This window comes from Salvelinus namaycush, chromosome 14 (assembly GCF_016432855.1).
Source record: "Salvelinus namaycush isolate Seneca chromosome 14, SaNama_1.0, whole genome shotgun sequence".
NCBI classification, from domain to species: Eukaryota; Metazoa; Chordata; class Actinopteri; order Salmoniformes; family Salmonidae; genus Salvelinus; species Salvelinus namaycush.
Genome location: NC_052320.1, coordinates 14,078,194 through 14,105,058, shown reverse-complemented (window position 1 = coordinate 14,105,058; position 26,865 = coordinate 14,078,194). Strand labels below are relative to the sequence as shown.

Sequence of the window (26,865 nt, the reverse complement as noted above, 5' to 3'; positions counted from 1 at the left end):
TACTTTTATGTTGTGATCATTTGAGAATGTGCTGTGTCGGGAACAATGAGTATGGAAACGTTAGCTATGCCATTTCCTAATAATACACAAGTCTTTTAAATAGCCCTACGGCTGAGGGAATTCAACAACATGAAGCCATTGCAATGCAGAGAAGATAATTTATTGAACTACATACAAAGATAGAAGCAGATCAGGATCAGATCAGGATAGCAGTGACAGCAAGTACACTTAATGCAATTCAAAGTTGTTTGGTTTGCTGTCACTTAGGTGCCTTTTGGATTCTCCATGTCATTTAAGAATGTTTTTTATTGGGTCTTCAGAAGGAAAACCAGTTCTCTGCTGTCACTTACAGTGCCTTCTGAAAGTAATCACACTGCTCAACTTAATGTGTTACAGCCTGAATTCAAAATGGATTAAAACAACAATTCTCACCCATTTACACCCAACACTCCATAATGACAGTGAAAACATGTTTTTAGAAATGTTTGCACATTTATTGAAAATGTAATATATAAATCTCATTAACATAAGTATTCACAGCACTGAGTCAATACATGTTAGAACCACCATTTGGCTGCAATTACCGCTGTGACTTTCTGGGTAAGTCTTAAGAGCTTTGCACACCTGGATTGTACAATATTTTCTTTCCAGCTTTGTCAAGTTGGTTGTTGATCATTGGTATACAGCTATTTTCAAGTCATCCCATAGATTTTGAAGGCCACTAAGGAACATTCAATGTCCTCTTGGTAAGCAACTCCAACGTATATTTGGTCTTGTGTTTTAGGTTATTGTCCTGCTGAAAGGTGAATTCATCTCCCAGTGTCTGGTGGGAAGCAGACTGAAGCAGGTTTTCCTTTAAGATTTTGCCTGTGCTTAGCTCTATTTCGTAATTATTTTCTCCTGAACAACTCCCCAGTCCTTAACGATTATAAGTCCATCCATAACATGATACAGCCACCACTATGCTTGAAAATAAGGAGAGTGGTACTCAGTAATGCATTATTGGATTTGCCCCAAACATAACACTTTGCATTCAGGACAAAAAGTTAAATGCTTTGCCACATTTTTTGCAGTTTTACTTTAGTGCCTTATTGCAAACAGGATGCATATTTTAGAAAACTTGTATTCTGTATAGGCTTCCTTTTTACTGTCAATTAGGTTTGTATTGTGGAGTAACTACAATATTGTTGATCCATCCTCAGTTCTCTTATCACAGCCGTTAAACTGTTTAAGTCACCACTGGTGAAATCCCTGACTGGTTTCCTTCCTCTCTGGTAACTGAGTTAGGAAGAACACCTGTATCTTTAGTGACTGGGTGTATTGATACACCATCCAAAGTGTAATTAATAACTTCATGCTCAAAGGAATATTCAAAAAAAAAAATCTACCAGTAGGTGCCCTTCTTTACGACGGATTGGAAAACCTCCCTGGTCTTTGTTGTTGAATCTGAAACATGTCTAAAAACATAATCCCACTTTGACATTATGGGGTATTGTGTGTAAACCAGTGATAATTTAATCCATTTAAAACTCAGGCTGTATCACAACAAAATGTGGAAAATGTCAAGAGGTGCGAATACTTTCTGAAGGCACTGTATCTACACTTCCAAACGAGTTCTCCCGCTGTCCCCATAGGAGAACACTTTTTGGTTCCATGTAAAACTCTGTAGAAAGGGTTCTACCTGGAACCAAAATGGTTCTCCTATAGAGACAGCCAAAGAACCTTTTTAGGTTATAGATTTTTCTAAGAGTGTATGCTGATCTGCTTCTGTGTATGCTGATCTGCTTCTGATCTTACCTCTGTAAAATATGTAAATACATTGGTAAATTCACTTCTCTGCATTATACATGCCTCCTTTTTCTGTCTTTTCAGGAGTAACTGTTGCCTTTTGATCCATCAGCTATAATGACCAGTGCCTGTAGTAGAGGGCTGGGCTGTGTGCATCACTAACCTGGTTCCATATGTTTGTGTGGTCTTGCCCTCTCATAGTCATTTTCAAACTAACATGTTTCAGGCTAGTGCATCAGCGTGTCTGTGGAAGTTTAACCCTGGGAAATGGACATCACTCCACTCACCTAGTGCAGAGCATGCATCCAGTCGCCTGGCAACTGCCCCGTCTGCCAAATCCAGCAGGTAGCCAATCAGGACCAGCCAGCAGGCAGCATGTTGGTGGCTGGAAAATGAGGGTCAAATGTTGGGTAGAATTTTATTTTACAATACAGAAATCACTAGGTACTTACATGATAAAACTGTAATTACACAATTATAACCTACGCATTACTTGTTTGTTACCACTGGACCTACTTAGGATGCTTGATGGCAGAAGATATACTGTATATTCTACTTACTTAGCTGCTTGTCACACCATATACTCTCAGTGGCCAGTTCATGAAAATGGTTCGCTCCTAAAGACAGTGAGTCATGTGGCTGGCTACGTAAAGCAGGCAGACGTCGAGGCATTCAGTTACTGTTTGATTGAACGTTAGAATGGGCAAAAAAAGTGACCAGCCCAGCCCACCTTTTATTAGCTCACCAAACAATTCTGAAAGTACATGCAATTCACGTGTTCTTCCGCAAACTGTCATAAACAAATATCACAGGTATCAGACACTGCAAGCTCCCAGCTACTATCTAATCAACCCAACATTAACATTATCCCACCCCTGGTTAGCCACTATTGGCTTAAAAATGCCAAGCAATTTCCAGCAATATAGCCCAGTCTGTCTGGTGTGCACATTTGTCTATCCCTGTGTGTAGCCAGTTGATGTGATTACCGTCTCCTGGGTTGACAGAAATACTTTCCCCAAAACCTTGTCAATTAAATGTTAACTGCAAAGTAGGCTTACCTGGCAGAAGTATATCATGAGTAAATATGTCATTTGTATCTATTATTTTCTATATGCAAACTGCCATGAAATGAGTGGCAGCAGTAAAGAACCATCACTAGACCGGCACACTAAAAGTGCCCATTCCTCACTCGCTACAGTGCCTTGCAAAAGTATTCATCCCCCTTGGCGTTTTTCCTATTTTGTTGCATTACAACCTGTAATTTAAATTGATTTTTATTTGGATTTCATGTAATGGACATACACAAAATAGTCAATTGGTGAAGTAAAAATAAAAAAAACGGAAAAGTTGTGCGTGCATACAGTTGAAGTCGGAAGTTTACATACACTTAACTTGGAGTCATTAAAACTCGTTTTTCAACCACATACTCAAATTTCTTGTTAACAAACTATAGTTTTGGCAGGTCAGTTAGGACATCTACTTTTGTGCATGACACAAGTCATTTTTCCAACAATTGTTTACAGACAGATTATTTCACTGTATCATAATTCCAGTGGGTCAGAAGTTTACATAGACCAAGTTGACTGTGCCTTTAAACAGCTCGGAAAATTCCATAAAATGATGTCATGGCTTTAGAAGCTTCTGATAGGCTAATTGACATCATGTGAGTCAATCGGAGGTGGACCTGTGGATGTATTTCAAGGCATACCTTCAAACTCAGTGCCTCTTTGCTTGACATCATAGGAAAATCTAAAGAAATCAGCCAAGACCTCAGAAAAAAATGGTTTATCCTTGGGAGCAATTTCCAAATGCCTGAAGGTACCACATTCATCTGTACAAACAATAGTATGCAAGTATAAACATCATGGGACCACGCAGCCATCATACCGCTCAGGAAGGAGACGCGTTCTGTCTCCTAGAGATGAATGTACTTTGGTGCAAAAAGTGCAAATCAATCCCAGAACAACAGCAAAGGACCTTGTGAAGATGCTGGAGGAAACAGATACAAAAGTATTTATATCCACAGTAAAACGAGTCCTATATTGACATAACCTGAAAGGCCGCTCAGCAAGGAAGCCACTGCTCCAAAACCGCCATAAAAAAGCCAGACTACGGATTGCAACTGCACATGGGGACAAAGATCGTACTTTTTGGAGAAATGTCCTCTGGTCTGATGAAACAAAAATAGAACTGTTTGGTCATAATGACCATCGTTATGTTTGGAGGAAAAATGGGGACGCTTGCAAGCCGAAGAACACCATCCCAATCGTGAAGCACGGGGGTGGCAGCATCATCTTGTGGGGGTGCTTTGCAGCCGGAGGGACTGGGGCACTTCACAATATAGATGGCATCATGAGGGAGGAAAATTATGTGGATATATTGAAGCAACATCTCAAGACATCAGTCAGGAAGTTAAAGCTTGGTTGTAAATGGGTCTTCCAAATGGACATGAGCACACTTCCAAAGTTGTGGCAAAATGGCTTAAGGACAACAAAGTCAAGGTATTGGAGTGGCCATCAGAAAGCTCTGACCTCATTCCCATAGAACATTTGTGGGCAGAACTGAAAAAGCGTGTGCAAGGAAGGAGGCCTACAAACCTGACTCAGTTACACCAGCTCTGTCAGGAGGAATGGGCCAATATTCACCCAACTTATTGTGGGAAGCTTGTGGAAGGCTACCTGAAACGTTTGACCCAAGTTAAACAATTTAAAGGCATTGCTACCAAATACTAATTGAGTGTATGTAAACTTCTGACCCACTGGGAATGTGATTAAAGAAATAAAAGCTCAAATATATAATTCTCTATTATTTTGACATTTCACATTCTTAAAATAAAGTGATCTGACCTAGACTGGGAATTTTTACTAGGATTAAATGTCAGGAATTGTGAAAAACTGAGTTTAAATGTATGTGAAATCTAAGTGTATATATACACACACACACATTCTGAAAGGCCCCAGAGTCTGCAACACCACCAAGCAAGCAGCACCATGAAGATCAAGGAGCTCTCCAAACAGGTCAGGGACAACGTTGTGGAGAAGTACAGATCAGGTTTGGGTTATAAAAAATATCCAAACCTTTTAACATCCCACAGAGCACCATTAAATCCATTATAAAAAAATGGAAAGAATATAGCACCACAACAAACCTGCCAAGAGAGGGCTGCCCACAAACTCACAGACCAGGCAAGGAGGCCATTAATCAGAGGCAACAAAGAGACCAAAGATAACCCTGAAGGAGCTGCAAAGCTCCACAGCGGAGATTGGAGTATCTGTCCATAGGACCACTAAGCTGTACACGCCACAGAGCTGGGCTTTACAGGAGAGTGGCCAGAAAAAAAGCCCTTGTTTAAAGAAAAAAATAAGCAAACACATTTGGTGTTCGCCAAAAGGCATGTGGGAGACTCCCCAAACATATGGAAGATGGTACTCTGGTCAGATGAGACTAAAATGTAGCTTTTTGGCCATCATGGAAAATGCTATGTCTGGCACAAACCCAACACCTCTCATCACCCCGAGAACACCATCCCCAGTGAAGCATGGTGGTGGCAGCATCATGCTGTGGGGATGTTTTTCCATCGGCAAGGACTGGGAAACTGGTCAGAATTGAAGGAATGATGGATGGCGCTAAATACAGGGAAATTCTTGAGGGAAACCTGTTTCAGTCTTCCAGAGATTTGAGACTGGGACGGAGGTTCACCTTCCAGCAGGACAATGACCCTAAGCATACTGCTAAAGCAACACTCGAGTGGTTTAAGGGGAAACATTTAAATGTCTTGGAATGGCCTAGTCAAAGCCCAGACCTCAATCTGTGGTATGACTTAAAGATTGCTGTACACCGGCGGAACCCATCCAACTTGAAGGAGCTGGAGCAGTTTTGCCTTGAAGATTGGGCAAAAATCCCTGTGGCTAGATGTGCCAAGCTTATAGAGACATACCCCAAGATACTTGCAGCTGTAATTGCTGCAAAAGGTGGCTCTGCAAAGTGTTGACTTTGGGGGGGGGGGGGGGGGGTGAATAGTTATGCACGATCAAGTTCTGTTTGTCTTATTTCTTGTTTATTTCACAGTAAAAATATTTTGCATCTTCAAAGTGGTAGGCATGTTGTTTAAATCAAATGATACAACCTCCCCCAAAAATTCATTTTAATTCCAGGTTGTAAGGCAACGAAATAGGAAAAAAGACTTTTCGCAAGCCACTGTAGATATGCAATTAAAGAGCGAGATACAATTAAAAAGGGGAATTACACCAACAAAAATCCACATTTGTTAAGTGTTCTTCCGGACCTAAAAAAAAATGGTATTCTAATGTTATTTAACCATTGACCTGAACTCAGAACTTCCAATTTCATTATTTTTCTATGAACAATTGTAATTGAGGGATAAAAAAAAAGTTAATCTAAAACAGCAAAGAAATAACACTGACAACATAATTTGGGAAATTATAAAACATAATTTGTGAGAGAATAAACTTGTCGATTTTATAGTGCCCCCTTAAAGTTGTTTATTAACCATGTATATTGACAGAAAACAGTGCACTACTTTCTCTTGTACACTAAGGACTCGGGGAAGAGTTGCAGGGGAGAGAAGAATGTGCCTATTTGGGGGAAAAAAGTAGCTCATGACATGTTTAAAAAAATTCAAACTAGCTCTCATGCTAGAAAAGGTTGGAGACCCCTGGTCTAAGGTTTACTGAGAGTGGTGAAATAAACAAAAAACAAACAGTCAGCGGTAGTCCTGTGGGTGAAAACAGCTCGTTGATGAGAGGTCGAAGGACAATGGCAAGAATCGTGCAAGTTAACAGGCGGGCCACAAACCGGCAAATAACGGCGCAGTACAAAAGTGGTGTGCAGAACGGCATCTCGGAACGTACAACTCGTTGGTCCTTGTCACGGATGGGCTATTGCATCAGACGACCACACCAGGTTCCACTCCTATCAGCTAAAAACAACAAAGAAGTGGCTCCAGTGGGCGAGCGAACACAAACACTGAACATTTGAGGAGTGGAAAAACATTGCCTGGTCCAACGAATCCCAGTTCCTGTTAAGTCATACTGATGGCAGAGTCAGGATTTGGCATAAGCAGCATGAGTCCATGGCCTGGTGACAACGGTACAGGTTGGTGGCAGTGGTGTGGGGAATTGTTTCTTGGCACACATTAGGTCCCTTGACAATTGAGCAACATTTGAATGCTACACCTTGTAGAAGCCATGCCCTGAAGAATTTAGGCTGTTCTGGAGGCAACAGGGGGGGTCTGACCTGGTACAAGATGGGTATGCCTAATAAAAACTGTCCACGAGCGTATATTATTTAACTTCAATAACGCTTTAAGGGTGGTGTTTGAAGTGTGCTGTATAATGTTTTAGAGCTGAAGGCCAGATGACCTGACCTTGTTAAGCTGCTTGTATTCATCTTGGTCTTCCCTCAACAGCTCAGCTTGTTTGGCAGGACATGTGTGTTTAACTGTCAATATGGCAATCAAATTTGTTTTGAATAAAAATATGCCTCACAGATTAACAAAGATGTACGCTGCTGTAACATAATACTGCCACTTACAAATCCATTTACTAGTAATAACATTCAATCCATACTATAGTTTCTTAAATAAAATCAGATACTGAAATGTGTGTTCACTCACCCATTCAGGCTGCAGAGAATAGAGGCCATGCCCATGAGCATGTTGGCCATAGACAGAGCATTGGCTGCATTTTTGCGTACAAACTCCTTGAGCTGGACACCAGTGGCCTGCTCGCTCAGAAAGAGCTTATTGGTGTGCTGGAAGAAACCTGAGAACAGTGAGGACAGTGATTGCTATTAGCTAGTGGTCTATTTTAGGTTCACTTAGCTGCTCTGAAGAGGATTGTTGCTAAAACACTAAAGATATGATAGGACCATATCATATCTGATGGCCATACTTATACTGCTGTACAGTATGCCAAAAGTGCTATCCTGTTTAAACGGATGTCAAACAAACCAAACACGCAAAATAATCATTGCTATAACAATTTTGTTTTGCAAATGATCAGGTTTAACTTGTTTGGCTCATATGACTTGCTACTTAAGTGGCCCCTCAACACCAGGACAGCAATCAGCAGTTGTACCAAGATATGGAAAAAAGAGGAGTGAAAATTAAAGGGCCAAAGTAAAGTCCCATGCACCCACCCTACAGCAGTACTTGTAACCAGCATGTTGAGTATATGGTATTACCTAAATTCATATACACGTGATTTAGATTGTAACAATTATAATTTTTTGAAGCACACAGTATTAAATCATGTATTTCGTTATCAAAGAATGAACATTTGCAAAGAAATTTCATTTTTAATATACAAATTGTACATTATTTACAAACCTATACAAAACTGATTCATGTAACTAATAAAAAGTAGTAGCACTTACCAAGTAGTATGTACGTTTATTGGAGACCCACCATTCGATAGACTATTCCACTTTTCAGAATAAAACATTCAAATGAGGGGGCTGGCTCAGTATGTACAGTAAACACCATTTGATAGTGTCAATATTGTCATAGTGACTCATGTAATACTTATTTTGCAAATATACACTACCGGTCAAAAGTTTTAGAACACCTACTCATTCAAGTTTTTATTTTATTTTACTATTTTCTACATTGTATAATAGTAGTGAAGACATCAAAACTATGAAATAACACACATGGAATATTATAAAATAACCAAAAAAAAGTTTGAAACAAATCAGATTCTTCAAAGTATCCACCCTTTGCCTTGTTGACAGCTTTTCACTCTTGGCATTCTCTCAACCAGCTTCATGAGGTAGTCACCTGGAATGCATTTCAATTAACAGGTGTGCCTTCTTAAAAGTTAATTTGTGGAATTTCTTTCCTTCTGAATGCATTTGAGCCCATCAGTTGTGTTGTGACCAGGTAGGGGGGGATACTAGTTGGTATAAGGCCAAGTCCATATTATGGCAAGAACAGCTCAAATAAGCAAAGAGAAATGACAGTCCATCATTAGTTTAAGAAATGAAGGTCAGTCAATCTGGAAACTTTGAAAGTTTCTTCAAGTGCAGTCGCAAAAACCATCAAGCGCTATGATGAAACTGGCCCTCATGAGGACCACCACAGGAATGGAAGACCCACAGTTACCTCTGCTGCAGAAGATACGTTCATTAGTTACCAGCCTCAGAAATTGCAGCCTAAGTAAATGCTTCAGAGTTCAAGTAACAGAGATCTCAACAGGAGATGACTGTGTGAATCAGGTCGAATTACTGCAAAGAAGCCACTACAAAAGGACACCAATAAGAAGAGACTGCTTGGGCCAAGAAACACGAGCAATGGACATTAGACCGGTGGACATTTGTCCTTTGGACTGGAGTCCAAATTTGAGATTTTTGGTTCCAACCACCGTGTCTTTGTGAGATGCGGTGTGGGTGAACGGATGATCTCTGCATGTGCATTTCCTCCGTAAAGCATTGAGGAGGTGGTGTTCTAGTGTAGGGGTGCTTTGCTGGTGACACTGTCTGTGATTTATTTAGAATTCAAGGCACACTTAACCAGCATGGCTACCACAGCATTCTGCAGCGATACGCCATCCCATCTGGTTTGCGCTTAGTGGGACTATCTCTTGTTTTTCAACAGGACAATGACCCAACACACCTCCAGGCTGTGTTAGGGCTATTTGACCAAGAAGGAGAGTGATGGAGTGCTGAATCAGATGACCTGGCCTCCACAATCACCCGACCTCAACCCAATTGAGATGGTTTGGGATGAGTCGGACCGCAGAGGGAAGGAAAAGCAGCCAACAAGTGCTCAGCATATGTGGGAACTCCTTCAAGACTGCTGGAAAAGCATTCCAGGTGAAGCTGGTTGAGAGAATACCAAGCTGTCATCAAGGCAAAGGGTGGCTATTTGAAGAATCTCAAATATATTTTGATTTGTTTAATACTTTTTGGTTACTACATTATTCCATAATTGTTATTTCATAGTTTTGATGTCGTCCCTATTATTCTACAATGTAGAAAATAGTAAAAATAAAGAAAACCCTTGAATGAGTAGGTGTTCTACAACTTTGACCGGCAGTGTATAGTACATTTATAGCGGAGACAGACTGGTGGGGAGGGAGTAAGGGACTGTGCATACATATTACTATGATTTAGTCATGGACTGTCCACACATAGTACTATACTATAGTAATGGACTATCCTCCACACATACTACTATAGTGCAACCCTGAGATATTGACTCTACCGGGCTGTTGATTCATTAAGCTGGTTGACTGGCAAAACCAGTGACCTGGAACAATGACAAACACATGGCAGCATCTTTCACATGGATGGGTAGCTATTAAAAAAATGATCTATCTTTAACAGTTTGTCTGTTGTCTGTCTTTGTCATAGTTTGTAGAAATGGCATAGTAATTACTTGCAAATACAGTTTCCTTATACATTTGTTATGTGGAAACCAAGTATTGTTATAACAAAGTTCCTATCAGAAGTAACTGTATAATACTGAGTAATTCCATCACAGTTATTAAAGTAATCAAAGAAAGAATGTAAGGGCAATTTAATTTGACTCTCATTGAATTAATAATGACAGAATCTTGAAACATATTGAAAGGCATCATGTATAGGTCATCTTACTTAGCAAGCTGGAAGGTCTAATGATGCAAGCTGCTTCACTATGGCCAGAACTGTTTTTGTTCCTTGCAATGCTGTGAGGGTTTTTAATTAAGGCAAACAAAGGGATCTTTGTTCTTGAGTGTCTGTGGCTCTGCTAGAGAGTTTAGATTTCACACAGAAGTTAATAAACTGAAGTGATAAAAGTAGCAAAGAGGTTGTCTTCGCAGACAAAGACACACATAGCACTAAATAAAATAAACATAAATAACAAGCTTACCATAGCAACTTAACAAAAAAAAAAAACAGTCTAACAAACTAACGTCTGTACGTGAAAAAGGGTTAAAGTCATGTTCCTACTATTCTGTTTTGCACACAGAACTTCATGTGATTCCAAAGCCAGTCGAGTTCAACAGACTCTTCATCTGAAAGAAAACAGTGTATGAGACAAAGCACAAGCCAACAACAACTTCTAAGAAGAAGTTAAGTTCACTTGACAAGCATGCTTCTCATTTCCGATTTACATTACCTGGCTTTCGACAACCTAACCAGAAAACCCAAAATGGTAAACTATGCTAAATCAATAACCAGATATATTTACAGTATCTTCCACTAAGCTGTGTCTGTTTAGCCTAGAATGTTTTAAAATATTGAAATAACCCAGTTAGAACAGAAACACACTTCTTACTCTTCCGGAAAAATAAAAATGGCCATCTTGTGTTTCACAAGTCAGTGGAAAGGATACGCCAGGTCTGATCCCTAATCCAGCCAGTCAATACTGTCTCACCACTGAAAAAATACCACCAAGTATCAAGCCAGAGCTAGACACATTCACACTTTTAAGTTAGTATTTCTGGGCCCATATTCAGTGTCTCAGAGTAGAAGTGCTGATCTAGGATGAGTTTTGCCTTTCAGATTATAATGAATAAGAAAGGGGGGACCTGATCCTACACTCCTAGAAAAAAGGTGCAACAGTACATCAAAAAATAGAAATAAAGGATATTGCTGTAGCATTAAATTAAAATCTACATAATCACATATATTGATGAGTAACAATATGTATTATCCACTGTATCATTTGAAAGTAGACAACCTGCTATAACTCTAATCTAGTACAAGTATAAGGGAAAAACGTGATCTCAGATGTGAAAAAACGACACTCACTTCTATGTTAGCTACAGCACCTAAACACATAATTATTATCATCATCATGCCTAGTGGCTCATAGCTGTCCTCAACCCGGCTCTTCACATGCGTGTGTCTTTGACTTGACCCTTTGGGCTTGACTATTTCCATCTACTGCATCTACCCTCAAATACTGCATACTACAGTACCTTACCACCACACTTATAAAACAGGATACAACTTTTGCATGATTCTTACCAGGACCTCTAGTGTTGACACAGATAATCAAAACCTTGTCATGCACATTTGCCCAGGGGCACCCAAAAACAATCACTTACCAGAGGATGGAGTCAGCAGAATCATGGTTCTCTCTGCGTCAGTCTGCCCACAGCACAACAGCTGGAAAAAATACAACATTTAGGGACTGTTTCCAAGAAACAGATTAAGCCTAGTTCTGGACTGAAAAACATACTTAAAAGGAAATAGCATTTTCAGTTAAGTTTAGTTTATTAGGATCCCCATTAGCTGCTGAACATGCAGCAGCTACTCTTCCTGGGGTCCAAAGGAAAATGTACAAATACATGACAAAGTACAGAACAGTAAGACAAAAATATCATAAGATATTACATTTAAAAAAGTTATTGGAAAGACAGACAACAAAAATGCTATTTACACACTATTCATATATACAGTACAGTTAAATTAGATCTTTAGAGAGGAGAGGCGCTGTGCTAAAAAAAAGGACCAACATCATATTGTAAATTAAACTTACTTTTTGCCAGAGTAAACTCTGGTGGCTGAGCTTTCCACAATGACTTTATACATAACTGAGCGACGCATTTAGTGTGTTTTTTTTGTTTGGGTATCGTGACGAAATCCATCGTCACATGTCTGATGGGGTATGTACATCTGTTTGAAGTGTATGCAAACAGATTATACAAGTGGTTAGGCATTGTCAAACACGTTTCTCAAAAAGACTAGAAGTAGTCAATTTCTCCTCAACCATTAAACACTATCATGCATGTTGTTGATGTTAGTTATGTGTTAAGGGCAAAGCGTGCTGCTTTGTTTTGAGCCAGCTGCAGCTTTGCTAGGTCTTTCTTTGCTGCACCTGACCATACTACCGAACAGTAGTCAAGATGGGACAAGATCAGAGCCTGAATAACTAGTACAGTAGATGTGTCAAAAATGCAGAACATATATTTTTTTCATAACAGACATACCTCTCCCCATCTTCACAACAACTTTGTCAATATGACTTGACTATGATATCCTCCTAGGAGTTCAGCTTTTTAAACGGTCACACCCTTTATGCACAACTCCAGTTGAGGTTTAGGTCTAAGAATGGTTTGAACCAAATACAATGCTTTTGTTTTTAGATATTTAAGACCAGTTTATTGTTAATTACCCATTCTGACACGAACATCTGCTAAGAGTCTTAGTGAAAACACTGGCTTTCGGTGCTGATGTGTAGAAAGTGCAAACATCAGCATACATAATCATTTTAGCTTGGTTAATCATTTGTGGTACATCATTTGTAAAAATAGAGAAGAGTAACGGACCAAGGCTACTGCCCTGAGAGATACCGCACTGTACATATCTGATGTTAGAGAAGCAGCTTAGCCAATCAGTCATCTGAGTCAATACAGTACAAGTTGAGTGCCCTTCCCTAAATGCATGCTGAAAGTCAGTAGTTTATAATGTTATTTTTCAAAGAACAAGTTTTTGTTAAAAAATGACTCAGTTTACTAAGAGCAGGCAGCAAACTGATTGGGTGGCTGTTAAGGCCAGCAAAGGGTGCTTTACTATTTTTAGGTAGTGTAATTACTTCCTTGCACACCTGTGGACACACAAACACTTATTTAGGCTTTGGTTAAAAACATGGCAAATAAGGGTGGCAATAATGTCTGCTGCCATTATCAATAGTTTACCATCTACGTTCTCTATACCTGGTGGCTCGTCATTATTGATGCATAACAATTGTTTTTCCACCTCCTCCACACAAACTTAACCAAATTCAAAACAGAAATCCTTCTCTTTCATTATTAGATCTTCAATACACAAATATGATGGTTCACTGTTCAATGTTATTAAACTTCTCAGTTTGTCCACTTTACCAGTGAAACTGCCATTGAAATGATTGGCTATATCAAAAGATTTTGTTATAAATGACCCATCAACTTAAAACTACTAGCAAACAGCTCAGACACCTCACAGGACATGCCACCATGAGTTTCTTCACAGTCCAAGTCCAGAACAGACTCTGGGAAATGCACAGTATTACATAGAGCCATGACTACATGGAACTCTATTCCACATCAAGTAACTCAAGTAAGCAGTAAAAACTACATCTTATGGAACAACATGGACAGTGAAGAGACACACACACAATATTACAATGTATGGTAATGTACCTGATCCATCCCACTCAGCACCAAGGACTGCGTGCGCCAGGGAGGGCGCGGTTACATCCAGGGGATAGAACCTCAAAAGGTGTGAGGTGGAGCCCAACTAGCCGCCGCACAAATAAACAGAGCGCATGAAAGTCGTTAAAGGGCTTGGCCGTGGCCAAGGAGAGCAACAAGGCCATCTTATAAGACATAGTCTTAAGAGCCACTGTCTCCAGAGGTTCAAAGTGATCGCATGTAATTGCATCCTGAACCAGTGCCAAGGCCCATGATGGGGCAAGTGGCTTGGAGACCGGACAGAGACTCCATTTGATAAAACGGCGAACCAGGGGGTCAGCCCCGATCGTCGTCTCACCTAGTCCTACATGGCAGGCTGAGATCGCCACCAAGTATACCTTAAAGGTGGAAAAGGCCGTGCCCTTGTTGAGCCATTCCTGTAGGAAGGAGAGAACGGCAGTGATGGAACAATGACGAGGGGCCATGTCGCGTCTCTTACACCATCTCTAATACCCTTTACTTCAGGTCATAAAGACCTCTTGTAAAAGGGGCTATGGCGCTCTGAATTGTGGCAACCACGTTCGGAGGCAAGCTTTTTTTATTTCACCCTGTGCTTGGGATAGCAGATCCCTTCGCTGTGGGATGCGCCATAGTTGCGCGTATAGGAGAGGTACTGTACAATCTCCACCAGCCATCACTTCCCAGGCCAATGCGGGGCTATCAGGATAGTCCACTCGCCCTCACTCTGTCAAGGAGGAATGCACTCTGTCAAGGGGTGGGGGGGAATAAAATAAACCAGGCCCACTAGCGGGAAGGCGTATATAAGCACGTCTGGCCACGTTGGGATCTCATCGTAAACAACAAGCTACAGTGCGCATTGTCGTGCGATGCGTACAGATCAACGGCAACCCTGGCGTAATGCTCCCACACCCCCTTGACAACTTTGGGATGAAGTCGCCACTCCACAGTGAATCCGCACCAGAGCTAAGTCTGCCTGACACATGTTCCTCTGAGAGACAGATGTTCACTGCTCCATAGCAAGATCTCTCACGCCAGAGAGTGAAGTTGACAGGAGCGCATTCCTCTTTGGCGGTTGATATACACTACCGTAGACATATTGTACGACCTGACCAGTCAATTATGGAGGCCATGAGCCCAAGACACATCCAGTATGTAACTGATGTTGCCAGCCAAAACACTGAGGCAGTAGTAAAAATACGTTGCTCTTTCCATGGTGAGTCCGGAGACAATCCCAAAGAGACTTTCTGCTGCATTGGTAAGAGCAAACTTTGGGTGCGATTTATACTTAAACCTAGAGCGAGCCAGTACGTCAACACCCGGGCTATATGCGCCGCTGCCTGAACCCGAGTGTCCACGCAGATCAACCAGTTATCGATGTACATCAGGACTCTTAAGCCTCTCTCCCATATGGAGGCTAGGGTGGCTTCGGCACACTTCGTGAATGTCCGTGGGGCAAGGTACAGACCGAATGGTAAGGTGAGATATTCGTAGACTATGCCCTCAAAGGCAAATCTCATATATCCTGTGTGCAGTCCGAGGTGGAAATAAGAATTCTTGAGGTCTACTGTGGTGAACCACTCATTCGGACGAATCCAATCTAACAGCATGCAATAGCATTCAGAATGTGTAGACTCAGATGCTTGTTGAGGTGTCATAGATCCAGGATGGGGCGTATCACCTTTCCCCTTTTTAGGGACCTAAGAAATAATGGCTAAAGAAGCCCTGGTGAGCTTCCTCCCTTGGTACCACGCGTACGGCTCCCTTGGCCAACAGAGACTGCATCTTGTTCTCTGGACTAGGGCCGCTTCCCCCGTGCAGTGGACTAGTTGTAGTTTGTACCCCTGGTCTACAGTGCATAGGACCCAAGGGGAGACTGCACACGTGCGCCACAGCTCACTGTGGGGCGCAAGGGACCCACAAGTCCCCTGGGGGGACGGGGGGAAGGGGAGCCCTGTGGAAGTTGCTCCCCTGGGGCGACTCCGCATGTGGGCAACCTGTCCTGTGGAAGGGATGTGGGACCAGCCAGGCCAGACAATAACGCCCTCGAAAGGTTCATTGTTTTGCATGGGAATATTCTGAACCATCACCCTTGGCCTATGGGCCTGTATGTAATGGGAACCATTAGAGAACTGAACTTGGGAAACAGTGTTGACCTGCCTCAACTTCTAGGTCTTGAGATGGGGGGCACCTGTGCTACAGGAGCTTGTGACCTGAGCTTGTGACCTGACGCAGGACTCCTAAGAAGACTCTGGCCGTCGAGGTCGGAGGAGCTCTGCCGGCTCCTCGAGCCCCCACACCTTGCGCTAGGTGTGCTGCTTTTTCCATGTCCCTCCAAATGGAGCTGAGGTGGTCTCCGCTACTCATTGCTTGGAGTGATGCCTGTGCCCTGAGGCACCGCGTTGCTGGTGAGCAGACGGTCCTTGTCCCTGGGACGGAGGTGCCGGAGAAGGCTGCTGAGGCTTCTTAGGGATCCTCCAGTTCTGGGAGGGAGGCCTCATGGTGACGACCTGGGTGAATGTGGGCTTCTGTGGCTTGTTTCCATGGTAACAGGGAGCCCACATCTCCTTTAGTTTAGACTCGAACCTGGCCTGGATCTCCGATATGTCTGGTCCAAACAGCATGCTGGGATCGAGCTGTCCATTCAGGATCTTTTCCTTCTCCCTATCAGACATCCAGAGGGCTCTCTGGCCAACGATCTAATGCACCATGATCCTCCCAAAAGCCTCAGCGTACGCTTGAGTGGTATGGCCGATAAGGGGACTTAGCTCCATTAGCTTCTCCTGGTCGACGGTGCCAGTATTCACCAGGGAGTCCCACAGCCTGCACTACCATGTAGACAGAGAGGAGGGCAGATGGTTTCACAGAGCGCCCCGTCTGAGCTGCAGATCAGAAATCCTTTCATACTATTGTGACTATTGGCTTACGTCGACCCCGGAGCTAACTCAAATCATGCTGGAGCTAGCCAGCTGAGGAGTTCCATCACCATCCGGACCCGTTTCTTTGTTGCTGCTGCAGATACGGAACCCCACCGGGCCTTCACGACTGACTGCCGACGTTATCTGCCCGAGGGATTTATCCAACCGGCACCTCCGTCCCGGCGTTACCTGAACGCTCATCTGAGGCCCGCTAATCGTTAGCTGTCTTATCGGCTGCTATCTGAACAAAACCCCACTACACGGAACCTACCGACGGAAACGCACGAGGTATCTACAAACAGACCTCCATCCTATGCTGCTACCGATAGCCATATACCCGGCCAGCTGTCTGGATCGCCACGACCCCTACCAACCTCTACTCACTGGACCCTTATTTATCACTCGATTAAGCTTGCCTCTCCTTAATGTAAATATGCCTTGTCCATTGCTGTTCTGGTTAGTGTTTATTGGCTTATTTCACTGTAGAGATTCTAGCCCTGCTCTCTATACCATATCCAACCCTGCAGTTCCACCACCCACATATGCGATGACATCACCTGGTTTCAATGATGTTTCTAGAGACAAGATCTCTCTCATCATCACTCAATACCTAGGTTTACCTCCACTGTATTCACATCCTACCATACCTTTGTCTGTACATTATTCCTTTAAACTATTTTATCGCCCCCAGAAACTTCCTTTTACTCTCTGCTCTGGTAGCTCTAGGCGACCAATTCTCATAGCTTTTAGCCGTACCATTATCCTACTTCTCCTCTGTTCCTCTGGTGATGTAGAGGTGAATCCAGGCCCTGCAGTACCTGGCTCCACTCCTATTCCCCAGGCGCTCTCTTTTGATGACTTCTGTAACCGTAATAGCCTTGGCTTCATGCATGTTAACATTAGGAGCCTCCTCCCTAAGTTTGTTTTGTTCACTGCTTTAGCACACTCTACCAACCCGGATGTTTTAGCCGTGTCTGAATCCTGGCTTAGAAAGACCACCAAAAATTCAGACATTTTTATCCCCAATTACAATATTTTCAGACAAGATAGAACGGCCAAAGGGGGCGGTGTTGCAATCTACTGCAAAGACTGCCTGCAGAGTTCTGTTATACTATCCAGGTCTGTTCCCAAACAATTTGAACTTCTACTTTTAAAAATCCACCTCTCTAAAAACAAGTCTCTCACCGTTGCCGCCTGCTATAGACCACCCTCTGCCCCCAGCTGTGCTCTGGACACTATATGTGAACTGATTGCCCCCCATCTATCTTCAGAGCTCGTGCTGCTAGGCGACCTAAATTTGAACATGCTCAACACCCCAGCCACCCTACAATCTAAGCTTGATGCCCTCAATCTCACACAAATTATTAATGAACCTACCAGGTACCACCCCAATTCCGTAAACACGGGTACCCTCATAGATATCATCCTAACAAACTTGCCCTCCAAATACACCTCTGCTGTTTTTAACCAAGATCTCAGCGATCACTGCCTCATTGCCTGCATCCGTAATGGGTCAGCGGTCAAACGACCTCCACTCATCACTGTCAAACGCTCCCTGAAACACTTCAGCGAGCAGGCCTTCCTAATTGACCTGGCCGGGGTATCCTGGAAGGATATTGATCTCATCCCGTCAGTAGAGGATGCCTGGTCATTTTTTTAAAATGCCTTCCTCACCATCCTGAATAAGCATGCCCCATTCAAGAAATTTAGAACCAGGAACAGATATAGCCCTTGGTTCTCTCCTGACCTGACTGCCCTTAACCAACAGAAAAACATCCTATGGCGTTCTGCATTAGCATCGAACAGCCCCCGTGATATGCAACTTTTCAGGGAAGCCAGAAACCAATATACACAGGCAGTTAGAACAGCCAAGGCTAGCTTTTTCAAGCAGAAATTTGCTTCCTGCAACACAAATTCAAAAAAGTTCTGGGACACCGTAAAGTCCATGGAGAATAAGAACACCTCCTCCCAGCTTCCAACCGCCCTGAAGATAGGAAACACTGTCACCACCGACAAATCCACTATAATTGAGAATTTCAATAAGCATTTTTCTACGGCTGGCCATGCTTTCCACCTGGCTACCCCTACCCGGGACAACAGCACTGCCCTCCCCTCTGCTACTCGCCCAAGCCTTCCCCATTTCTCTTTCTCCCAAATACAGTCAGCTGATGTTCTTAATGAGCTGCAAAATCTGGACCCTTACAAATCAGCCGGGCTAGATAATCTGGACCCTTTCTTTCTAAAACTATCTGCTGAAATTGTTGCCACCCCTATTACTAGCCTCTTCAACCTCTCTTTCGTGTCGTCTGAGATCCCCAAAGATTGGAAAGCAGCTGCGGTTATCCCCCTCTTCAAAGGGGGGGACACCCTTGACCCTAACTGCTACAGACCTATATCTACCCTACCCTGCCTTTCTAAGGTCTTCGAAAGCCAAGTCAACAAACAGATTACTGACCATTTCGAATCACACCACACCTTCTCCGCTATGCAATCTGGTTTCAGAGCTGGTCATGGGTGCACCTCAGCCACGCTCAAGGTCATAAACGATATCGTAACCGCCATCGATAGGAAACAATACTGTGCAGCCGTATTCATTGACCTGGCCAAGGCTTTTGACTCTGTCAATCACCACATCCTCATTGGCAGACTCGACAGCCTTGGTTTCTCTAATGATTGCCTCGCCTGGTTCACCAACTACTTCTCTGATAGAGTTCAGTGTGTCAAATCGGAGGGTCTGTTGTCCGGGCCTCTGGCAGTCTCTATGGGGGTGCCACAGGGTTCAATTCTTGGACCGACTCTCTTCTCTGTTTACATCAATGATGTCGCTCTTGCTGCTGGTGATTCTCTGATCCACCTCTACGCAGACGACACTATTCTGTATACTTCTGGCCCTTCTTTTGACACTGTGTTAACAACCCTCCAGGCGAGCTTCAATGCCATACAACTCTCCTTCCGTGGCCTCCAACTGCTCTTAAATACAAGTAAAACCAAATGCATGCTCTTCAACCGATCGCTGCCTGCTCCTGCCCGCCTGTCCAACATCACTACTTTGGACGGCTCTGACTTAGAATATGTGGACAACTACAAATACCTAGGTGTCTGGTTAGACTGTAAACTCTCCTTCCAGACCCACATCAAACATCTCCAATCCAAAGTCAAATCTAGAATTGGCTTCCTATTCCGCAACAAAGCATCCTTTACTCATGCTGCCAAACATACCCTTGTAAAACTGACCATCCTACCAATCCTCGACTTCGGTGATGTCATTTACAAAATAGCCTCCAAAACCCTACTCAATAAATTGGATGCAGTCTATCACAGTGCCATCCGTTTTGTCACCAAAGCCCCATATACTACCCACCACTGCGACCTGTACACTCTCGTTGGCTGGCCCTCGCTTCATACTCGTCGCCAAACCCATTGGTTCCAGGTCATCTACAAGACCCTGCTAGGTAAAGTCCCCCCTTATCTCAGCTCGCTGGTCACCATAGCAGCACCTACCCGTAGCACGCGCTCCAGCAGGTATATCTCTCTAGTCACCCCCAAAACCAATTCTTCCTTTGGACGCCTCTCCTTCCAGTTCTCTGCTGCCAATGACTGGAACGAACTACAAAAATCTCTGAAACTGGAAACACCTATCTCCCTCACTAGCTTTAAGCACCAGCTGTCAGAGCAGCTCATAGATTACTGCACCTGTACATAACCCATCTACAATTTAGCCCAAACAACTACCTCTTTACCTACTGTATTTATTTATTAATTTATTTTGCTCCTTTGCACCCCATTATTTCTGTCTCTACTTTGCACTTTCTTCCAATGCAAACCAACCATTCCAGTGTTTTTTTTTAGTTTTTATTTTACTTGCTGTGTTGTACTCACTTCGCCTCCATGGCCTTTTTATATTTTTATTTATTTATACATATATCTGTTTGCCTTCACCTCCCTTATCTCACCTCACTTGCTCACATTGTATATAGACTTATTTTTTTATTTTTTTCACTGTATTATTGACTATATGTTTGTTTTTACTCCATGTGTAACTATGTGTTGTTGTATGTGTCGAACTGCTTTGCTTTATCTTGGCCAGGTCGCAATTGTAAATGAGAACGTGTTCTCAATTTGCCTACCTGGTTAAATAAAGGTTAAATAAAAAAATAAAAAAATAAAATAAATAAATAAAATAAAAATACACGGACGCAGTGAAGCGGTCATTGAGTTGAGCGAGCTTGGGGGCACAGGAAGAGGAGCTCAAAGCTGTCAGGTCAAGGTGCTCAGCCAGGGAAGGCTCCACAGGAAACGGGCTGAGCCATCCCAACGACTACATGCTGTGCATATCCAAGTGGCGGAAGGCAGGAAAAGTTGACTTGAGTGGCTCTGCCCAGGAAGACGCCAACAAGACACCAGATAGTCTGAGAAGGCTGGTAAACACTGTCAGACGGATGTAGAATCACTCAGAGGAGATTCCATCCATCCTAGTCTTCTTGGAAGGTGGGGGAGGCGTGGGATACTCAACGTCAAGTTGTGGCAGAGCCTCAATTGGACACACCTACTCTTTCAGGGTTTTTTTTTCTGTATTTTTACTATTTTCTACATTGTAGAATAATGGTGAAGACATCAAAACTATGAAATAACACCCCAAAAAGTGTTAAACAAATCAAAATATATTTGAGATTCTTCAAAGTAGCCAACCTTTGCCTTGATGACAGCATTGCACAATATTGTCAGTCTCTCAACCAGATTCATGAGGTAGTCACATGGAATGCATTTCAAATGTATTTCCTTAATGCATTTGAGCCAATCAGCTGTGTATCAGCTGTGTTGTGACAAGGTAGGGTTGTTATACAGAAGATATCCCTATTTGGTAAAAGACCAAGTCCATATTGTGACAAGAACAGCTCAAAGCAAAGAGAAACGACAGTCCATCAATACTTTAAGACATGAAGGTCAGTCAATTCGGAAAATTTGCAGTCGCAAAAACCATCAAGCGCTATGAAGAAAATGGCTCTCATGAGGACCACCACAGGAAAGGAAGACCCAGTGATACCTCTGCTGCAGAGGATAAGTTCATTATTACCAGCCTCAGAAAATGCAGCCCAGATAAATGCTTCAGAGTTCAATTAACCTCTCTTGGGTACATGAGACGTTAGCGTCCCACCTCTTCAACAGCCAGTGAAACCCTTGAATGAGTAGGTGTAGGACCTGCCTTGTTGACAGTCCTGTCAAGAAGGTACAGCAGCTCCTTATCATGGACATACTTCTCCCCATCTTAGCTACTGTTGTATCAATATGTTTTGACCATGACAGTACAATCTATGGTTACTCCAAGCATTTTAGTCATCTCAACTTGCTCAATTTTCACATTATTAATTACAAAATTTAGTTGAGGTTTAGGGTTTAGTGAATGATTTGTCCCAAATACAATGCTTTAGAAATATTTAGGACTAAGTTATTCCTTACCAGCCACTCTAACTAACTGGAACTCTTTGTTAAGTGTTGTAGTCATTTCAGTCGCTGTAGTAGCTGTTGAGTCATCCGCATACATAGACACTCTGGCTTTCCTCAAAGCCAGTAGCAATTCATTAGTAAAGATTGAAAAAAGTAATGGGTCTAGACAGCTGCCTTGGAGAATTCCTGATGCTTCCTGGATTATGTTGGAGAGGCTTCCATTAAACAACAACCTCTGTGTTCTGTTAGACAGGCAACTCTTTATCCACAATATAGCAGGGGGTGTAAAGCCATAACACATTGGGATGCACGATATATCGGAATCGGACGATATTAACCAAAAATGCCAACATCGGCCGATGTCTAGTTTAACACTGATGTGCAAAACAGATGTCAAAGCTAACGTGCATACCTATATAACGTAAGTAGATGACATAATTAAAAAGACAGCGCTACACAGACAAATGCAGAAAAATGCTAAGCACACACTTCCAACAACTAAACAAGTTCAAGTCAAGCAGTCATTTTAAAGAGTAAGGCATTTTCACTGAGACAACTCAAAGGCGAAATCCATTAACGCCAAGATAATGGAATTCATTGGCCTTGACAATCAATCATGCTCTGTCGTGGATTATGTTGGCTTTCGCCGACTGGTCGAGCCCCGGTATACACTATTTTTCAAATGTTGCCCTACCGGAGTTACACAGTATTGTTGAAACTCACATCCATGAGCTTCACTACTGACATTTGGTCCAGCGATGTCAGCCCCATGAGCATTATGAGTCTGACAGCACAGTGGGTCGACGAGGATTTCATACTGAGGAAAGCCGTATTGCATGCTCAAGAATGTGCTGGTTCTCATAGCGCTGCTGCAATTTCAATGGCATTTGAGAACATGAACACACTACAGGCTCCATTCGAACAACTGACTCGGGAAATAAGCTCATCAACTGCGTCTGCCGCAGACGTGATACCGTCTGTCATGGCAATGAAACGCCTGCTCAACAAAACTTCTGACACAGACCGTGAGGGTAAAACTTGAGGCTGTGAACAAGCGATTCGGTGGCATTCTCTCTGAGCCTCTTTACCATGCTCGACGCTAGGTACAAGGACCGCTACTTCGATGCAGACAAACAGGGTTAACGTGAAATGTTACATACACAGCTGGACAAGATGGAGACGGACACAGTGACAGTGCGCACCGAGGAAGAGAGGCCATGGACAAACAGCGCTGAAACTTCACTGCTTGACATGCATGATGAAATCCTGGTTTGGAATGAAACGATTGAACAAATGAACAACGAAACAGCACAGCAAGTAAGTGAAATAAATAGGTTTTGATTATGTTTTACTGGTAATGGGGACATACGTAAATGCCAACAAAATAACTTTTTGGTTAGTGTGGTGTGTGTGTAATCTTTAACTAGGCAAGTCAGTTAAGAACAAATTCTTGTTTACAATGACGCCTACCCCGGACGATGCTGGGCCAATTATGTGCTGCCCTATGGGACTCCCAATCACAGCCAGATGTGATACAGGATTCGAACCAGGGACTGTAGTGAGGCCTCTTGCACTGAGATGCAGTGCCTTAGACCGCTGCGTCCGTGTGTGTGTTAACTATTTAACTGTACTAGAATGCTTAAAAGGCTGCACTTTTTTTTGCGGTATCGTTTTTTGGGGCCAAGGAAAATGTCAAAAGCCGCACTGAAGTCTAACAAAACAGCCCCCACAATCTTTTTATCATCAATTTCTCTCAGCCAATCATCAGTCATTCGTGTAAGTGGTGGCAGGTAGCCTAGTGGTTAGAGCGTTGGACTAGTAACCGAAAGTTTACAAGATCGAATCCCTGAGCTGACAAGGTACAAATCTGTCGTTCTGCCCCTGAACAAGGCAGTTAACCCACTGTTCCTAGGCCGTCATTGAAAATAAGAATTGCCTAGTTAAATAAAGGTTAAAAAAAATGTAAAGTGCTTGTTGAATGTCCTATATAGGCATGCTGAAAGTTTGTCAATTTCTTTACTGTAAAATAACATTGTATCTGGTCAAACACAATATTTTCCAAAAGTTTACTGAGGGTTGGTAACAGGCTGATTGGTCGGCTATTTGAGCCAGTAAAGGGGGCTTTACTATTCTTAGGTAGCGGAATTACTATTGCTTCCCTCCAAGCCTGAGGGCACACACTTTCCAGTAGGCTAAAATTGAAGATATGGCAAATAGGAGTGGTTGAATAAGGCTTCAACCAATGACCCGCAAGAGGGTGTGTCCCATAGTGAGATAACCCAGTCGACTAAGAGAACAATTTGCTGCATTTTGATTTTACTTTATTTTCATTTGTATTATCTGTCCTAATGTATAGTCAACTTCATAACATATTACAATGACTGCTATAACAATGGTGCACATAATCGTGGTATATTCAGAGCTCCAGGTTTGAGGTCTGTATTTGTCCATTATGGTAGGCTACAAGACAATTTCACTGGTTTAATCCCCTGCAGTTATAATTGACTGAGCTATCAAATTATTATTGTAGGGACTCTGATCTAGGCATAAATAAACACTGTAGGCCTATGGCTAAAGTAACTCAATCAACCACCAATCTCTCTGATAATTATATATCAAATTAATCTGTCGGAAACGCAATTGTGTGCTGCCCTATGGGACTCCGGAAACACAGATCACTGCACCTGTATATAGTCCATCTGTAAATAGCCCATCCAACTACCTCATCCCCATACTGTTATTTATTTTGCTCCTTTGCACCCCAGTATCTCTACTTTCACATTCATCTTCTGCACATCTATCACTCCAGTGTTTAATTGCTATATTGTAATTATTTCGCCACTATGGCCTATTTATTGCCTTACTTCCCTTATCCTACCTCATTTGCACACATTGTATATAGACTTTTTCTATTGTGTTATTGACTGTATGTTTGTTTATTCCATGTATAACTCTGTGTTGTTGTTTGTGTCACACTGCTTTGCTTTATCTTGGCCAGGTTGCAGTTGTAAATGAGAACTTGTTCTCAACTAGCCTACCTGGTTAAATAAAGGTGAAATAAAAAAATAAAATTCATTCACAAAAAAAATATTAGGCTCACAATGTACCAAGCCATAGCAGCCTCATCTATTATAGTCAAAAACGCTCCAAAATAAGACTATCAATTTCATTTTCAAAGGAAAATCTATTTCAAAAGCAATATTTATTGTACATTTTCAAAACATGAACTACTACAAGTTCCTAAACACAGTCAAAGTACTAGAGTATCTAGCTACAACAGATAACAAGTCGACTGTGGGCTCGGCAGTAGCCTATAGGTTGATCCGGTGGGTGTGAGCACACTACGCAGTTTCTTCAGCACCAGAGCCACGCGCATCATCATAAATTCTTCACCGGTTTACTACGTTCAATAGTCTATACAGTGGGTAAAGTTGGGCGCTAAACGCATAATTCTCACTGTAGATAATAGTATTTTTAAATCTTAAATTATTTTCAAAATACAAAAACAAAATGGTTGCTGCAATTTTATTTTATACAAAGTGCGTCACACATTGAGAACAAAATCTTCGATCCATAGCCTCTCTAAATAAAATTGACTGAAATGCTCATAAAAATTGCATATAGGAGACAACAATCGGTTTTATGCACACTATGTAAGCTGATATGCGGTTAGTTTAAACAGTTGTACTTACCTGGAATGACCTAAAGATGCTGCTGAAATAGTGCAAATGATTGACACGTCTTGAATGGAACTAAACAATCGTATTAAATAAATCTCTCTTCTGTAATAGTTACTTCTTCATGTGTACAAAGTGGCTGTTTATCGCATTCCAATAATGATTCTCCTGTCCAAAGTATCTCACTTTGCGTCTGAGCGCGCCTGCTTTTAAAGCCCCACAGACGAATCCGCTAGAATATTCCACCGGATGTGACGCACAAACGGTCCATTCTTGGTCTGGCCATTGTAATGAACAAATTTACGCTACAAAACCAGAAGTATGTGGACACCTGCTCGTCGAACTTCTCGTTCCAAAATCAAGGGCATTAATATGAGGTTGGTCCTCCCTTTGCTGCTATAACAGCCTTGACTCTTATGGGAAGGCTTTCCAATAGATGTTGGAACTTTGCTTACATTCAGCCACAAAAGCATTAGTGAGGTTGGGCAATTAGGCCTGGCTCGCAGTCGGTATTCCAATTCATCCCAAAGGTGTTCGATGGAGTTGAGGTCAGGGCTATGTGCAGGCCAGTCAAGTTCTACACCGATCTCGACAAACCATTTCTGTATGGCACTCGCTTTGTGCACGGGGGCATTGTCATGCTGAAACAGGAAAGGGCCTTCCCCAAACTGTTGCCACAAAGTTTGAAGCACAATTGTTTAGATTGTCATTGTATGCTGTAGCTTTAAGATTTCCCTTCACTGGAACTAAGGGGCCTAGCCTGAACCATGAAAAACAGCCCCAGATCATTATTCCTCCTCCACCAAACCTTACGGTTGGCACTATGCATTGGGGCAGGTAGTGTTCTCCTGGCATCCGCCAAACCCAGATTTGTCCGTCGGACTGCCAGATAGTGAA

The 26,865-nt window shown here is 42.4% G+C and overlaps 1 protein-coding gene across 1 annotated transcript in view; it reads right to left on the bottom strand.

Annotated features, from left to right (window-relative positions):
• The window catches only part of LOC120059175 (transmembrane protein 269-like), a 32,162-nt gene extending 5,998 nt beyond the window's left edge, over positions 1–26,164 (bottom strand). Inside the window, exons 1-4 of the mRNA XM_039008022.1 lie at positions 25,984–26,164; positions 11,844–11,904; positions 7,424–7,571; positions 2,076–2,173 (exon numbers count right to left, since the gene is read on the bottom strand). Coding sequence (XP_038863950.1) covers positions 2,076–2,173; positions 7,424–7,571; positions 11,844–11,868 — 271 coding nt within the window. The 5' untranslated portion in view covers positions 11,869–11,904; positions 25,984–26,164. The remainder of the gene's footprint in view (positions 1–2,075; positions 2,174–7,423; positions 7,572–11,843; positions 11,905–25,983) is intronic.
• Between the last annotated feature and the right edge of the window lie 701 nt (positions 26,165–26,865).